Raw genomic sequence first — 18,263 nt, 5'->3', positions numbered from 1 at the left:
CCCCAAAAACAGCTTTAAGATTACGAAAAAAATCAAGACCATGATGCATCATTCTCAGAATCGACAATGGCAAATGCAAGAGGTACAATCTGCGAATTGCCATCAAGTGTATAAGCAGACAATAATGTCCCCAAAAATTTGTTCTTTAGACTAGCACCATCAATTGACATAATAGGAAAACAAAATTTTCATGCATCTACGGAAGCAGTAAGCGCCATAATATACTTAAACCTACCATCATCATCAGATTCATGTGTTGTATATGTTCCTGAAAGGAATAAACATTTAGATTGATTATACAAGACAAAGTAGACTGTATATAATTGCTTAAACTAAATATAGACGAGAAACATACCAGGATTCTTTTCAATCAACGCAGCTGAAAATGGTGACAAACCGGCATATGAGGACTCAGGAGTCCCCCTGAGGGAATTGAGGGCAATCTCACGACCTCTCCAAGCTTTATCATAACTTATATTTACACCATGTTGTCTTCTCATATAGTTTACAACATCACATGGTCGGCATGAGACTTTGTCATTCATTTTAAAAAATGACTTTGTACATTTAGCAACAATCCAAGATGTTGCTTGTCGATGACCTTCTTTAACAATGTCAATAGCACATTTATGGATATCGATGTATTTCCGAACCATCTACACACCACCCCCTCTATATACAGATGCATGCAGATACCACCCACAATACATATCCTTGCAACGAATTTCAAACGAAGTTTTGTTTGACCTAGTAGTAGTAAGTTCAAAACTGTTTTTAAGAGTAAGAAAATAAACTGCTTTCTTCAATACAGACTTGCTACTAAAAAGTAAACCTACTCCAATGGGAATACCAGATTGAAAGACATCGAAATCTTGAAAATCAACGATTTCAGTGTTGCCTACAGGGTGTTTGAAAGATTGATTAATGTTTGCTGATTCATTATTCAAATATAATGTATTTCGAGTGTTTGGGGCAATAGATGAGACATGGTCAACCACTACACATAAATCAATTTTGGGGGAATATGATAACACTACATCAACCACAAAATCTTTATCTTCAACAATGCTAATAAGATTCGAATTGGAAGAACCAATCCGATACATTGTCAAACGAGATATAGTTAACTCATTGGAGGAAAAAAGTTTACCTTGGATATATTCCACAAATTGTTGGAACGAAAAATTTGATGGAATATATGCCTCACAATCTCGAAAATCATGGTACTGAGAATTCTCATAGAAGTTTAACCCGTTGTAAAGTCATAGCAAAAACAGCAGTAAAAGTTAATGAATTAGCAAGGAAACCTAAATCGATGAAACTTTTTGTGTACGTAACAAAAGTTATGGCAAAGTTCAAGCAAACAATCGAGTTGATTCTTGTGCAGTCAACACATAACCATTTTTCTAGGAACTAATATTTGTTTTCCCAAAACGTTAAAATAATATCAAAATTAGCATATACACCTAATTTATTAGGTATGTGAGGAAAACAATATAGAGATTTGAAAAAAAAATATATGGATAAAATAAGTTTTAATAATATATGGGTATTTCAAATATAAATTTGGTTTCAAAATCTGGATATTTTATTAAGGTGAGATAAATTCAAAAAGTTGTTAAACATAATCTAAGTTAATAATAAAATATAGAGATTGTGTTATCTAAAAATTAGGAAGGAAGTTTTAATAATATATGGATATTTCAAATATAAATCTGGTTTCAAAATCTGGATATTTTATTAAGGTAAAATAAATTTGAAAAGAGGTTAAATAGAATCTAAAATAATAATAAAATATAGAGATTACTTGTATTTGTAATTACGTCAACAACAACATCCCCAAACAAGTCAAGCGCAAATCAGGAATTTCGAAATTTGCGACCATATGCATGTCACATGACTTGCCATAATTCTTATTCTTTGGTGGTTTTGTTATTTTTCCGAATGAAACCTCAAAAACCGCCATACACTCCAATTCCCATATTTCAATTTGTGTCCTTCATTATGGCCCATCTATGCCACAAGTCCTATAAGAAAAACTATTGGCCTGTCTGATATATCGTTCACATTTCTCATTTTTTGATAAATAAACTTGTGTAATAACTATTTTTGTTTCTTATTTCACTTTTAAGAAATGTTTCTAAAAATGGTGCAAATTTGTGGACTAAAAAAATAGTTTATTTCAAATATGTTTTCATTTGCTATTTATATTTAATGTTCTGTTATAATAATCAAACTTGATGATTGACTTGTTGATGTTAAGTCACTTATGAATTAGGTACTTTCAAGTCTTAGGTATGAAACTCAACCTCATAATTCTTATGAAAAAAAAAAAAAAAAAGCAAAACCCGGAAAAAGAAATAGTTTTTTTTTAAAAAAAGGAAGAAGCAAAAATCGGATGAAGGAAAGAAAATTAAAAAGAAGAAGAAGCAAAAACTAGAAGAAAGTGAAGAAGCAAAATCCGGAGAAAGGAAAGAAAATTAAAAAACAAAAAAAACAAAAATAAAATAAAAGAAAGAAACTAAAAAAAATAAAAAGAAAAAAAAGAAAGAGAAAAAGAAGGTGTGCAACAAGACAAGACAAGAGATAGTGAAATTGCAAAATTGGAAATTAGAAAAAAAAAATCAAAAGTTGACTAGTCAACATTTTCATATTTGTAAATATTTTAAAGATGTGATACATTTTTAGATTTTTTTCCAATATTTTACTATCTATTACAAATATCCTTATAAATATGTCACATTCATTGTTACCGTTTAGTCCAATGGTAATGGTAATGACACGTAGTTTTCAAATACAACTTAATTGAGCTTCCTCTATTCCTCAATCAAATTGCGTTTTGATCACAAATTTGGTGGTGGGTCGCATAGTTCATTACAACTACGAAGTACAGGTAAACGATAACTTATGTAATCAAGTGGAAGAGATGACTTACGTGGCAACAAATGGAAAAATTATAAAAAAAATAACCCTTTTTAAATTTCACTTTTCACAACTAGTGTGTTTTTTGAAAATTCGTTAAAATAGTTTTTCTCGATTGAGATCGACCACCGAGATTTGTATAAAAAGTTTACATTTTGAACTTATATTCAAATTATCAATTTTTTTAGCCTTTCTAGGTGAATCTTGACTAGGATCAGTTTTGATATTCACATCCTTTTTCCAAATTTTACTTAATCTTCCCAAATTTTTCCAAAAAGAGTGCTAGTTTTTAAAGATGGAAACTTTTGGGTAATTCTAACAATTTTCTTAATAAATGGTCCAAACATTTGGGTAATTCTTGAATAAAAAACACTTTCCATCCTTGAACTTTCGTAAAGTAACAATTTTGTCTCTCTAACTTTGATTGATAATGATGTAGTCCTTACTTTCAAATATGTAATAATTTAATCCTTAAACTTTAACGACATAGGTTTACTTTGATGCTAGAAGAAGATTCTGTTAAGAAATGAATTTTTTCTTTTCTTATAGCTCGGTCGCCTCCTCATTCTCGCAGGCGTTCGTGATAGCCTCAATCGCGGCTCCCTTCTTTTGGTATTGGGTCAATCAGTCCCGCCATTCCTCAACGAGCCCTCTCCCTCTCCCTCTCGGTCGAGCTGCTTCGCTCGCAGCTAAATTGAGCCTCGTGTCTCCATCGGGGTACCCCACCTGACAGTCATGGCTCGCAGGTAGGTCGCCCCGGCATTCTTTAGACCAAACGGCATCACCTTAGTCGCCGTTTCTGGTGTTTCAGTCACCTTTCAATCGTCTCGATAGAGCCATCAGCTTTGTGTTTCAGGGTATATACCCACCCGCAAGCCAACCGATAGCTTCTACTTAGTTTTTTTCTAGTCCTAAAGGTCCCCAGACTCATCTCGCCGGCGAAATTCGATAAGGAGGAGATTCAGTCCCCAAGAACCCAAAGGACAAAGACAAGGGAGCAAGGCCTCGAAGACCGCGCTCCTCGCGACTTCAGAAGCCGAACCCAAAGGCGATGCTTTTGTCGAGGCCTTTTTGTTTGGGTACAAAATGTCACGGGTTCCAATCCTGTCATTCCTACCTATTACTTCTCCGTATATTCAACTAAATGGGACAGCAGGAAGGAAGAAAGAAATAACCCCGCTTACTTACTTTTTTCAGACGATCATCCTCGTTTTTCTTTTCCGATAGGCTTCATCAGTCTGAACATTTCTTATTTAGCCGAGAGGCATCCTTTCCTTGTTTGTTGGGTTGGTTCACGCGCGCGCAAACGAGCACCGCGGAAAAGGGTCAAACGCGGTTGCTAGCATCGAAGAGAGCCGACAAGAAGATTTAGTCCATGTACTTTATAGTTTGTGACAATCTAGTTCCTATCATAAAAAATAATAGCATGATTTAATAAAATGTTTTAAATATGTAGATTGATATTCATCAAGAATCAAATTTATTTATATACTATAAATATTAAGTTGTTATGTAATAAAAAATTGCACTTAATTTTAATGAAAATTTTCACAGACTACTTTTACAAATCATTACAGATTTCAAAGTACAAGATCTACATTGCTACTTTTTAAACTTCGGTGACTAGATTACAAATACGAAAGTATTGGGACTAAATTGTTGCCTTCATTATTATTTTTTTTAAAAAAAAATTGTTATCTTAAAAAAAGTTCAAGATCAAAAATGTTTTTCTAACCTTAATTATTTTGTTGTTGTATACTTGTATCTCCTATTTTTAAAAATGTTAGATTATCACAAATACCCATAGGCTAGGAGTGCAAAAAAAAAAAAAAAAAAAAAAAAAAAAAAAAAAAAAAAAAAAAAAAAAAAAAAAAAACCCAGAAAAACAAAAATCTAAACAAATCCAAACCAATCCAATGATTTGGTTTGGGTTTTTAGTATAAAATTAGACATATTGGTTTGTATTTGGAGAAAATAAAAAAAGTAATGGCTCAGATCCATTTTTATGCGAAAAATCAATAAAAATTGAACTGAACTAATGATATATATATACCCTTGAAAATAAACCTTTCATTAGATTTTTTTTAGTATTTTAATAGTAACGATGCATGTATATTTGATGTTTAGATAAAAGACCAATTATTATGGAGCGTGTATGTTTTCTAAGTAGAAAAGTGGCAAAAAAAATGTTAAAATTCAATTAATAATTAAAAAAAAGACCCAATTTTAATTTAAAATTAGCAAAAAGGACCGATTCAAAACAAAGTGAAAATAAAAATAAAAAAATTGAAAGAAAAAGAGAAAATGTCAAAAACTGAAAACCAAACCAGAATTAAACCGATCCAAATAAATCAATACATTGGTTTTGTTCTTTATTGGACATTGGTTTGAATCTCTTTTTTGTAAAATCAATTGGTCTAGTTTGGTTCAATTCTTGATTGACCCCAAAATCGATAAAACTAAACCGACTATCACCTCTACCTATGAGTTGATTTTTGTTATATTATTGAACTTTAAAAAGTTTCATTTTACCCTAATTTAGTAGCCATTAAAGTCACGAAGGCTTTTGTGTCTCCCTAATTCATATGAAGCTCAACTTGTTTAATACGTTAATGACCCAAAAATGTTATAAATTCAAATCCTTCCCTTTATATTTTTTTAACAATCTAAATTTTGTTCCCTGAGAATTCGACGAGGTAAGTAATTTAAAGATCAGTTTCAATTAATCGAGTAATACAAACAATTTGCAATATAATTAAGCTAAAGAGGCTCCCTTTAGAATGAGATGTTGGCTTTTAAAAATAAAAATATAGAGAAGCCTTCCTATCTTTTTTAAGAAGTTTTAAACATTACCTTTCAATTAAATGAACGAATCACGAACATTTATCTGGACCTTTTCCCCTTTTTGCAATTAGAAGTATCACCAATTTTAAAGAGATTAGGCATTTTTAGAACCCTTAGGGGATGAAACTTCTGTACCACATATTGGACAAACCCTTTTGATTTGAAGCCATTTGCCTATACATTCTGAATGGTAAGGATGCTCACAAGGAAGAGCAGCCAATTCTTCGCCTTCATCGTATTCAACTTGGCAAATCACACACCGATCTATACCGCTTCTGTTTTCGATGGTTTGAAACTTGCTCGGGTGCAAGCATGAAGGTATTTCGTTTATCGGTAGGCCCCTCTTTTCTGTTCCAATGAACTCCCCTAATGCAATCAACTCCTCATAAGTTAGCTCATCCAAATCAAAATCCTCAAAATCCCCATCTTCGTCTTCTTCCATATCTTCATTTTCATCGGCAGTCTCCTCGTCATCTTCTAGAAAAGCCCACCGGGAAAGAAGTTCTTGCCTTTGTGAGGAGGCATTGGTATTGAGACCATGGTTGCTGTTGGAATCTGAATTTTCGTCTTCATCGCTATCACTTTCAATGGTCTCGAGCATCGTATAGGCCATCTCGTGCTCCTGCTGCTGCATTGCCAAGGCCATGATCAAATCTGAGTTCACCTGTTCAACATGAGCAAGGGAAATCCTTTGGGGAAGCTGTTGCTTATCCTCTTGCTCTTCCATTACAAATGATCAAAATCTTAGAGAACATGCAACACAAGAGCCATGGTTTAGGATATATGAGGTTGTATTTTTTGTTGGTTTCTTGACTGAGGCAAAACTTTCATAGAAGGCAACTGGAAACCAACTATGATGAACATTTCAATATTCTAGATTCCCACCTTGTTCAAGTTCTTCAGCCTACCAAGCCCATCATCTATCTTTAGAGTAGAGGGCTTCTAAGTTTTCTTGGCAGAGAAGGCAGGTTTTGTGCAAAGGAAAGGAAAGTTGTATCTTTCAAGTAACATTATTTTATGCCTGCATTCTATATTTTAGCAAAATACCAGCCATTTCTTACCTTGCCCCTCGAGATTCCACAATGGCCTCTCTTTGCTGACAACTTTCATTCATAACAGAGGCCGCACTGCACGAGATCTGATTCAATGGATGGATAAGACAGAATATAACTTAATTGGATCACTAACAGATGTGGACAAGCTAAGTTACCATCAAAGAATAATTGGAAATTTTGGAATCTAAATTAATCAATTTTGGAACCAAAAGGCATATTTCGTTTCATAAACATTGTCTCATGTTGACAGTTCCAGATAAAGCCAATTCCATGTCAAATTATATTGAGCACATTACAAGTTTCAGCCCAGCATGAAAGTCTTTTTGCATTTCACTCGTGAACTCCATTGCCCTGGGCTGAAGCCTAATTTGAAGCAATCATGAAACAAGTCATCTTTCAAACATCGGAGGAAAGATCAATCCATGCGTCCCTTCAAGATTCGTTCTTTTACTTCAGTAGGCGTACTGCAACAAAGACACATTATAGGATAATTTCAATCACAGTTATACAATGGAAGACAGGAAAAGGTAAGCAGATATAAGAAAGGTAAAAGGGAAGGAATAAAAGGTAAGAGTTAGGTAGAAACGAAAGAAAGATCTTCGGTATATGTAAAAGGATACTTTTGGAATGTTGATCCAATTCTCAGAGGCATCCATAAATGGTTTAGATAATTTTATTAATATTACTATTGTTTTGGATACACCATAATCGTTTAAATTATTAACTAGAGAGAAGGGAAAAAAAGATCGGAAATGTAAGTAGAAAAGTAAGACCCCTCCTTTTTTTAAAATTATGCTTATGCAACTTCTATCTATAGTCTCTAATCTATTGTCGAGGAAAGAGACCTAGCTAGAATTTTCTTTTATTGCCTACTATTTGAAAAAAAAGATCAAAACCCAAGCCAAGATTTGAAAACTAAAAAGGAAGATTTTAAAACTTGATTTTCTTTTTTTGAAGTTTTGCATAGAATTCAAAGGCGTTTTTAAGGTGAAAAGCTTACCAAAAAGTTGTTGAGAAACAAACAATTTTCAAAAACAGAAAACCAAAAACAAAATGATAATCAAACGAGACCTAAATAATGCATGCTCCTATTAAAGTAAATAAATTGCACAACTTTCCTCAAAGTTAATAAATTGCACAACTTTCCTCATGACAGGTTCTATCACAAATATTATCATTATTATTATTGTTGCCTTTTTTTTTATATAATAAACGGTGTATTAAGGTAATATTGTGTTACAAATATTATTATTTCATCCAAGTTGATATGAATGCTAGGAAAAAGTAATATCTACCAGAATAATCACAATTCACAACAAACCACTTCTTAGAAAATACACTCACACACCAATAAATAATCCAGAAAGATATCACGGCCATTAAACATAAAGAATTAAGAATATGTGACTTACACAACATAGACATGCCCTCCCCATCCACTCAAACAGTCCCTATCCACAGAAGACAGCAGCGCTTGAGAGATGGTCTCAAATAATTCCTCTGGTTCCTGGCCATTACAAAATTGAATCAACCGAGTCAATTACATAGTTAAGAACATTTTCACAGAAGAGCTGATGGAATTTTTTTTTTCCGTAACAAGAATATTCTAAGCTATCAATCAAGAGGACAAATTTGAACATCATGTGCAGCAGCTCTTGGCACAAACAGATAAAAGAAACTACAGTGCCTTTCCATTCTAATAAGAGGTGTTCAATTAAAAATCCAAAACAGCAAGACTATATTGGATTGTCTTCAAAAAGCTGAACTAATACCTCAAAACTGGATAATTAAGGGCGCAAGACAAACCCAATAAAGTAAGCTGACCAAAATTGGTAAGTTAATTTAAAGAATGGTTGGTTTGTTAATTTATTATGTTTTTTTTTTCCAGTCTTGGAAGATATTGTTAGGGTACCTCCTAACAACACTAAGATCTGAATTATATCGAAACATAAAGATGAAGAAATACAAGATAAACCAAGTTCAAGGCACTTGGAACCTCCTCTTGAGTATGCTAATTACCATTAACAATATTCAGTAACTAACGTCCTATCTAATTACCATTATGCTCCTTACTTTAGAATTCAAGGACACAATTGTACAACCTATAGAACAGATCCTGCTCAAGTAAGTTTGTACGATTGTGCCCTTACTAATACTATACTAATATTCTTATCTAGGTACCTTACAGATAACCCATAAGTTCATTGGTTTGGTTTTCAATATTTTCGCTTGTCAATCTGACCAACTGATAACTGCCCAGTGCCACTTCTATATACTTGTCTTAACCTTCAATCACTCTTAGTCAGAGACATCGCCATGTTGGCCATCTCTCCAGAAAACCTCAATAGTCAGATATTTACATCACTTCATCTGTTCACCATGGTATATTAGGTCACCATCCACAACCCCCCAATTATCTTCATTTTTGTCTTCTCTTTTTCCAATAATTCAATCCATGAGATTTATCGATACCTTTGTTCAATGATTATGTCTGATTTGGCAACTCCAACTAGAAGAATGTTTTACTTACCTAATTTGTTCTTCCATTCTCTAAGGTAATGATTCCTATATGTCTCTAATCGAATCCATCTTTTTCTATTTTTCTACTCTCTTTCTAACGCACACATGCACTAACTTCTCTGCCTCTTCCTTTTAAGGGCATAAACATAATCCTTTTTCTTCTATGATTCTGATTCTGGATCTCTGTTTTCATTTAAGCAATTTAGAATCCCAATCACCAATATAAAGCATATGTAAATGGACTATATACCAACATACCATGTCAGGTTTGAACATTGCCTCACAAGCACCATACAGGGACTCCGATGCAGTACCAGAAACAACAAAATCCTTAGCAAGCTCTCTGTGAAAAATGAATTTGATACGTATTAGTTTTACATTTGATAATCCTAAATCTAGCAGAATATTTATCCAAAAAAATCAGATTTCATAAGAAGGTGTTGCACAGGCTGCAACTTCAAATCAGATGCACATTTCAAACAAATGAAGAAACCCAGATAAATGATTTAAGCGGAAATTCAAATCAAACGAAATAAAGTTGGCAATTAGAACAAGAACGAAAAAAGAGAGTCCTCACTTGGCACCAATGGAATCCATCGTGCAAATGAAGGGTTTGTCTTCATCACTCAATCCAGCAATTACAGGCTGGCAGAAATATGGACCAAACCTACAAATAAGAAAATTGATATATGAGGTTTTTATCCATCATAAAAGGCCAAGCAACAGTCATAAATTCAACCTCTTAAAAAAACTTGTAAAAAAGGTTATAAACTCAACCCTTTTCTCGTCCAGTTTATATTCATACATTATCTTTTAAAGCTCAAGGCCCAATAAAATGCCATAGTCTTTTGAAGCTTAATCGCAAGGTGCAAAAAAAATTACAACTTTTTTTTTTGTGGAGCGCACTAAGTATAAAAGTATTACATTGAGAAGATAAAGCATGGCTATAGTGGATATATGGGAGAGAGGAAAGAAAAACACAACAAATTTTGCATTTAGGCTTAGTAAATTTGATTTTTTTTTATTAATAAAGAAGGAAAAACCCTAATTATTACTATTTTTAAAAAATAATGAAAAAGTCCTCAAGGCCCAGGCTTTATTTTGTGAGCCCCGGAAGGCGATGCGCCAGACCTGCATTTTTTAGCCCAGGCACGCGCCTAGGAGAGCTTATTAAAACACTGTATCCATGGATGACCTATTAAAAAACTATAGAAGAAAAAAAATTCAGGGCGATACTATTACCCAATCCAATTATAACACAACTTTATCATGGCCAGTTCCTTATAGTTGGGAAATTGAGCAACAGTTTTGTGTGGTACTGTGGTCCACTTCATGAAAATTGAGAAGACCGAATTTTAAGCATTTAGTTCTTGCAAATAATACTTGTTTTAGGTATCCAAACACCTAAAGTATACAAAGCTAATATATTGCAATATTAAGAAGAAACTACAAGATAAACATGTAATTTGAGGTAAGATCTCTCCCAACTCCTAATTAACTTACCAAATGTCTAACTCCTCCTTCCACAATCCCTTTATTTACAACTAAACCCCATAACACCCCCTTACCTAATTACTAATATACACTTATAATATCTCTAATTGCATTCATATCGTTAAATTTATGGTATATTCATAGCATTACTAAAAGCATACATACTATTGAGAAAAAAAGGTTCATTCTACCATTTCACTTTCGTTGTTATTATGTCACCACAGTTTTTATAGCCTCCAAAAGCTAGGACAGAGACTAGGAACTATCTTGAGATGGAGACACTTGATCCAACACAGTTCCTAAGTTTATCTACATTTCAACTATCCAGAAATTCAACTTGTAATCCTATTTTAAACCAAGTATAAAATATCTTGTTCGTCAGTTTAACATATACCAATTCCATAACACGGTTTGATTACATACATGTACTGTATTGCATTGAAAAGGTTAACATGCCATAAAACTCTCAAATGACCCTTAGTGCAATGCAACATCCCTGTCAAGTTAGCTTAAAATCTCACACCAACGGACAAGAATCAAATTGGTAGAAGAATCAATACACACGCAAAAGAAACTATGCGAATCCTAAAGAAATCACAGCCATGTTTTTAATAAAGACCCATAAATAGAAAATATGCGTGATTAAAACCGCTGAAAAAGGGGAAAATAAAAACTAAGTAGCCGTCCAACCTTTTCTCATAAAGACGAGCGGAGACCAGGCTAGCAAATGTCTCAGGCTTCATGTCCCTCTCTTCTCGAAGTTGGTACAGTTTGTGCTGATAAACAAGCCGTTGATACCTTCATTTCAAGGGCAGGAGGTAAGCAATGAAAAATTAACACAAAAACACACACGCGAATCTAACAGAAACATACAGTGTCTGAGCATCGGTACCAAGGCCCGAAAGGCCGAGAAATAGCTTATCATGAATCCTATAAATTTTCTGGAAATCTGTGGCAATAGTCTGCAGCTGAACACCAAGCCTACGATCACTGGCAATGGAAAAGCAATTCTTCCCCACCATCGCGACTACAGCACTTCCATTATACTCAAAGATCTACAATGACAATCCATAATCAAAATGCAAGGACTACACACTAACTAAAACTTCCAGAAGCAGCTAAATAATGCTAAGAAGAGAAACGCACCGACATCAGGTCAGAAACTCAAGCTCTCCGGGTAAAAAGCTATGAGAATCTCTGCGACATGAGAAACAAAGAAGTGTAAACAATTGTCAGCCCAGGGCGATCGGAAATGTTTGTACCGAAATCAAAATCAAAATTTAAAAAAAAAAAAAAAAAAACGCAATCCCGTTCCAAAACCCTAATATAAAGCAATCACAGATACAAAATGAAATGAATTTTTGAAGATTAAAAGAAGAAATCCAAACCTGAAAGAAGAGAGAGTTGAATCGCAAAGAGGAATGCAGGAAAGAGCAACACACTGGATTTTAGTATAGCTATTGATGGCTTGGGCTTCACTCCAACCCCTTGTCTCAGTTTCTTCCTTTCTTAATTTTCTGATTATTACTTATTACTTCTTAAATTATCGGACTTTTTCGGGTTTTGCTTTGCTTCTAAGGTCTCGGTTTGAGAAAATGGACAACCGAACTGAATTGGGCTTTTCTTTTGGGCCTGAATAAATTGGGCTACTAAGGAATACATAGAGGCTTATGGATATACTTTGGGTTCTTTGGACATATAACCGAAAAGTAATTTTTTTAAAAAAAATAGCCAAACAACTTTCTACTTTGAGGTACGTTTTTGTATTTTAAAAAGTGATGTATACCCTCCAATGAAAATTATGAAATTCTTATATAAATTCAAGTGTTAGATAAAGAAAAACAAATAATAATAAACAATTACTAATTTCATTCTTTCACTTATGCCTAATTTGAACTTAGAACTCGAAAATAATATCTATTTTGAAATTTTAGAGACCAAATAGATATTATTTCCAAATCTCATGGACCAATTTTTTTTTTTTTTTTTCAAAATTCATTTATGTATCCAAATTTTATTTATATACCCTAAACTTTGTGCACAATTTTTTTATAGAAAATATAACCAAACATACGAACGTCATATTTCAGTTTTCTACTAGTAGTTTTAACTATAACCTCAACTTTATTTATCGGTTGAACAAGATACGACTTATTTGATTAAAATTAATTGAATGCACAATTCAAAAAAGGAAACATTTTGGTGATGTGTCCATATATTATATATATTGTAGAGTTTTTTAACTTGTCAAATTCAATTTCCAAGTTTTGATCCTTGAGATTCTTAGGCAATACCGATTAGTATTTCAAGGATAGATATTACCTCTCATTTTCCTCGTTCAACTAAATTGAAATGGTTGAAGTTTTTTTATTCATTTTTCTTAGTACAATCCAAACTGCAAAAAAAAAAAAAATAAGTTGGTTTCCGTTATAATTCAATTACCTAAGGAAGTTTTAGTTTACAATTGATTGAAAACTGATTGAAATGAAATTGACTTCGCCAATGCATCATCTATAAAATTTGAGATCCCCATTTGTTTATTTAGTACAACAATAGTAGGGATGAGTTACCGAACTTTCGACTTTATGGAAGGAGTGCATGCAATTTTTTTTATATATTCAAGTTAAACTAACTTTTATCCCTATCTTTGTTTGACTGATTTTAAAATCCATGTATTTATCATTTTTTTAATTCTTAAATGAATATTCTTTAACCATTTAATATGATAGATTTTTTTTAAATCTATTGATTATTTTAAATTAACTATAAGTATAACTAAATTATGTCTATGTTAAAATACATTTGTAATTTCAAGGTCTATTGTATATATTTTTTTTTTTTTTTAAGTGTACAACAAAAGGAAAACAACAAAGAACTTAAAGGCATGAACGGAAAGCAGAAACCCCCCAAGGAGGGATGCATTCAATCCAGTTAGTCGAATAACCAAAACTCTATGCATGGACAGCTAAGTTATGAATGTTAAGAGTTAATCTTTTGATTGATCAAGAGAAAGCCCTAAGCAAATCTACTGTAATAAATGTCACGTATGGAATCAACGAACACCTGAACCTCATTCTCGATTCTAGACTTTCCCATCAAGAGGTTTCAAATGGTTTGAGAATTAGTTTCAGCCTAAAGAAGGGATATGCCAGCTTCAAGAGCATTAGAAAGACCCTCAAATATGGCAATGGCCTCGGCAAGTTCAACAGACCCCGTTTTAGGAAAATGTCTCTCTATGGAAAGCTTGATATTCCCTTTGAGTCACGAACAATGACACTGATCCTCATCTCGCTATTAAGGATAGTAGCATCGAAGTTCAACTTATAAGAATTATGGCACAAGCATAAGCGTTAAGTAATAATATAGTTGAAAACAACCTTAGTTGAGTATCATCTTCAGAAAATCATATTGATTATTCTTTTAGCTATTCGAAGATTCTTCCAAATTTATTTAGGGGACTGACTTCGATAGAAACAACTTAAACCAATCTAAAGCAATAAAAGTGATCGAATATGAGGATCATCAACAATGAGACATTTTAGGGAATAGATTTCATCAAAGGCATCATTGAACACAATTACTTGACTCTTGAAATAATTAGCACAACACCTAGATCTAGAAATATTTTACCTGGATCGAATCTTTTGTAATCAATATCTTCTTTTACCACGTGGAGACCTCGGTATTCTTGGGATAGAGAGTCGTAGAAATTTTGTGGGCTTCTTTAAATATATTTGGAGAAAGAACACTACAAGAATTTTGGGCTTCAATGTCAGTTGGAAAAAGTGCTCTCGGATGTATAATATCGGGTAAAAAAAACGGATATTTAATGTCGATTTTAAACTGACATTGAAAATGGGCTACAATGTCGGTTTAAAATCGACATTAAAGGCCTCTCATTTTTTTTTTTTACTGTATTAAAAATCCATTTCAAATTAAATGATCTTCTCTCTCCTTTCACTTCTCTCTTTACCAAACCCTCTCCTCTCTCAACTTGGTCGTGCACATTAATTCGTGGGTTGTCGTCACGAGTGTTGCTTGGATCTCCATCGTCGTGGGCTTTTTCTGGTGGTGGGTCTGTTGGATTGTACCAGCACGCAGCGGAAGCGACGAAGATCATTTTTTGAACCAAACAAGGGTGACTAATAATTATAGGGGCAAGAGTTATTCTGGTGTTATTATTGGTTGAGATCAATCTAGTGAGGGTATCTAATCACCCTATGGTGATTTTTACCCTACCCCACTGCATTGCAAAATAAAAGTCACATAGGGTACATTAGATTTTTGCTAAATTGATTGGTTGATTTATTGGATAAAGCGTTTAATAACTAATATAAATAAATTGTATGGTTTTAGCAATTTCATAATGGCGAGCATTACTTTAAACATGCTTTATGTTGATAAGTTAAACAACGATAACTATATAAGCTTTAAAAAAATACTTTAATAGGGTTCTTATTATCGATGACCTATGATTCGTCCTAATTAAGGATCGTCCTCAAGCCCCAGCCGGTAATGCATCTCGAAATGTCCAGGAAGCATATGAGTGATGGGTAAAGGCAAATGAAAAGACCTGAGTGTATATCTTGGACAACTTGTCTGAAGTTTTAGCCAAGAAGCATGAGCCTATGTTCACTACCCCTGAGATCATGGACGCCTGATCTTCACTATCTGGATGTTTGGACAACCATCCTCACAACTCAAGCATGGTGCTTTCAAGTATATCTTCACTGCATGGATGAAAGAAGAAGCATCTATTCGTGAACATATTCTAAACATGATGGTCCATTTAACGTGGTAGAGATGAACAGGTCTGTCATTAATGAGGTTAGTCAAGTTAGCTTCATCCTGGAAACTTTACCTAAAAGTTTCCTGTAGTACCATAGTAACACTGTTATGAACAAGCTTGACTACAACCTGACCACCCTGTTCAATGAGCTGCAAACATATCAGTCCTTAATGAAAATCAAGGAACAGAAGGGTGAGGTAAATGTTGCCTTGTTCTCCAAAAAGTTTCATAGAGCTTCAACCTTTGAAACAAAGTCTATACCTTCTTCCTTCAGTACCAAAAAGTGGAAGAAGAAGAAGGGAGGCTGAGAAAGCTAACCCCACTACTTACCTCTTATTAGAAAATGTTTATGTAGTTCCTGATTTGAAAAGGAACTTGATTTCTGTAAAATGCTTATTAGTACAATCATACACTCTGAATTTTAATGTGAATAAAGAGCTTATTAACAAAATGGTGTTGAGATTTGTTCTGCAAAGTTAGAGAGTAATATTTATGTGCTAAGGCCGTTGTAGCAAAGTCCCTCCTTAATACTGAATTATTTAGAATTGTGATAACTCAAAACAAAAGACAAAAAGTTTCTCCTAAAGAAAATGTCCATCTTTGGCATCTATGATTAGGTCATATTAATCTCAATAAGATTGAGAGATTGGTTAATAACGGGCTTCTAAGTGAGTTAGAAAATGATTCATTACCAGTATATGAGTCATGCCTTAAAAGTAAAATGACTAAGAGATCTTTTACTGGAAAAGGTTATAGAGCCAAAGGACCTTTAGAGTCTGTACATTCGAATATCTGTGGTCCTATGAATGTTAAAGCAAGATGAGAGTTTGAATATCTCATCACATTTACATATGATTATTTAAGGTATGGGTATGTTTACTTATTGCAACATAAGTCTGAAGCTTTTGAAAAGTTCGAACAGTACAAGGCTGAAGTTGAAAATGCACAAAGTAAAACAATAAAAACAGTTTGATCTGATCGAGGTGGAGTGTATATGGTTCTAAAATTTCAAGACTATTTGATGGAACATGGAATTATATCCGAACTCTCAGCACCTGGTACACATCAGCAAAATGGTGTAGCAGAAAGGAGAAATCGAATCTTGTTGGACATGGTTCGATCTATAATAGTTAAACTTCCTTACCTGACTTGTTCTAGAGATATGCAGTACAGACTACAGGTTATACTTTGAATTATGTTCCATCCAAGAGTGTTTTTAAAACACCTCTGGAATTATGGAATGTTTGTAAAGGTGGTTTACGACATTTCAAAATCTAGGGTTGCCCAGCATATGTGTTTGAGGCTAATTCTAAGAAATTAGAACCTCGTTCAAAATTATGCCTATTTGTATGCTACTTTAAAGGAACGAGAGGTGGTTACTTCTACGATCCAATGGACAATAAAGTATTTATGTCAACAAATGCTACATTCTTAGAAGAGGACCACATAAGGGAGTATAACCACACAGTAAAATAATATTGAATGAGCTTTCCAACGAAACTACTGAACCTTCAACAAGAGTTGTTGAAAAGTCAAGTATATCGACAAGAGTTGTTGATGTTGGTTCATTTAGAAGGTCACATCCACCTCAAACGTTGAAGGAACCTCGACGTAGTGGGAGGGTTTCAAACCCGCATGTTCATTATATGAGTTTAACAGAAACCCTAGCTATCATATCTGATGGTGATGTTGAGGATCCATTGTCATATAAGAAAGCGGTGGAGGATGTTGACTATAAGATCTAGCAAATGGACGTTAAGACTGCTTTTCTGAATGGCAATCTTGAGGAGACCATTTATATGCAACAGTCAAAAGGATTCATAATCTAAGGTCAGAAGCATAAGGTTTGAAAGCTTAATCAGTCCATTTATGGGCTGAAACAAAATTCTCAATCTTGGAACATAAGATTTGATTTTGTGATCAAGTTTTATGATTTTGATCAAAACATTGATGAACCTTGTGTTTATAAGCAACTGATTAGTAGCTTTATTAGTGTTATATGTAGATGATATCTTATTCATTGGGAATGATGTAGGACTACTAACTAAAATAAAACAGTGGTTGGCAGCCCAAATCCAAATGAAAGATTTGGGAGAGGCATAATTTGTTCTAGGCATTTAGATCTTTAGAGATCGTAAGAATAAATCACTAGTTTTATCTCAAGCATCATATATTTACAAAATATTTGTCAAGTATTTGATGCAAAACTCCAAAAGAGGCTTATTACCTTTCAAGCATGAAGTTTCTTTGTTTAAGGAACAGTATCCTAAGACACCTCAAGAAGTTGAGGAAATGAGACGGATCCTCTATGCACTGGCTGTTGGTAGCCTGATGTATGTGATGTTATGTACTAGACCTGACATATGCTATACAGTGGGGATAGTCAATAGATATCAATCTAATCCAGGATTAGATCACTAGACTGTCTTTAAAACCATCCTCAAGTATCTTAGGAAAATAAGGGACTATATGCTTGTGTATGGGTCTAAGGATTTGATCCTTACAGGATACACTGACTCTGATTTTTCAACTGATAAGAATTCTAGGAAATCCACTTCATGATCAATGTTTATTTTTAATGGAAGAACTATAGTTTGACGAAGGACTAAGTAGGGGAGCATTACTTAATCTACCATAAA

At 33.6% G+C, this 18,263-nt stretch overlaps 2 protein-coding genes across 4 annotated transcripts; both read right to left on the bottom strand.

Annotated features, from left to right (window-relative positions):
• Positions 1-2,980: 2,980 nt before the first annotated feature.
• LOC120076537 (E3 ubiquitin ligase BIG BROTHER-related-like) lies at positions 2,981-6,838 on the bottom strand. 3 transcript variants are annotated; one of them, XM_039030394.1, is made up of 3 exons: positions 5,776-6,838; positions 4,111-4,328; positions 2,981-4,026 (listed from the first exon to the last, which is right to left on the bottom strand). In XM_039030394.1, exon 1 carries the CDS (start codon positions 6,491-6,493, stop codon positions 5,861-5,863), a length of 633 nt encoding a protein of 210 aa, XP_038886322.1. In that variant the 5' UTR covers positions 6,494-6,838; the 3' UTR covers positions 2,981-4,026; positions 4,111-4,328; positions 5,776-5,860. The 3 variants fall into 3 exon arrangements, with proteins under 3 accessions (XP_038886322.1, XP_038886321.1, XP_038886323.1); XM_039030393.1 differs by having other exon boundaries at positions 2,981-4,328; XM_039030395.1 differs by having other exon boundaries at positions 2,981-4,261.
• A 158-nt stretch (positions 6,839-6,996) lies between these two features.
• LOC120076538 (proteasome subunit beta type-3-A) lies at positions 6,997-12,381 on the bottom strand. Its single transcript, XM_039030397.1, has 8 exons — positions 12,224-12,381; positions 11,982-12,032; positions 11,709-11,890; positions 11,526-11,633; positions 9,919-10,008; positions 9,600-9,684; positions 8,234-8,328; positions 6,997-7,285 (listed from the first exon to the last, which is right to left on the bottom strand). The coding sequence occupies exons 2-8, from the start codon at positions 11,985-11,987 to the stop codon at positions 7,237-7,239; spliced, it is 615 nt and encodes a 204-aa protein (XP_038886325.1). The 5' UTR covers positions 11,988-12,032; positions 12,224-12,381; the 3' UTR covers positions 6,997-7,236.
• Positions 12,382-18,263: the final 5,882 nt, after the last annotated feature.

Source organism: Benincasa hispida, chromosome 4 (genome assembly GCF_009727055.1).
Source record: "Benincasa hispida cultivar B227 chromosome 4, ASM972705v1, whole genome shotgun sequence".
Lineage (NCBI taxonomy): Eukaryota > Viridiplantae > Streptophyta > Magnoliopsida > Cucurbitales > Cucurbitaceae > Benincasa > Benincasa hispida.
This window is presented reverse-complemented; position numbering and strand designations above follow the sequence as displayed.

Excerpts from the sequence above, each read along its gene's own strand:
- LOC120076537 (XM_039030393.1), bottom strand. The coding sequence starts at position 6,493 with ATGGAAGAGCAAGAGGATAAGCAACAGCTTCCCCAAAGGATTTCCCTT.
- LOC120076538 (XM_039030397.1), bottom strand. Across the intron at positions 11,634-11,708 it reads GGTACCGATGCTCAGACACT|GTATCAACGGCTTGTTTATC; the intron begins GTATGTTTCTGT and ends CTTGAAATGAAG. Across the intron at positions 10,009-11,525 it reads GCTCGTCTTTATGAGAAAAG|GTTTGGTCCATATTTCTGCC; the intron begins GTTGGACGGCTA and ends TCTTATTTGTAG.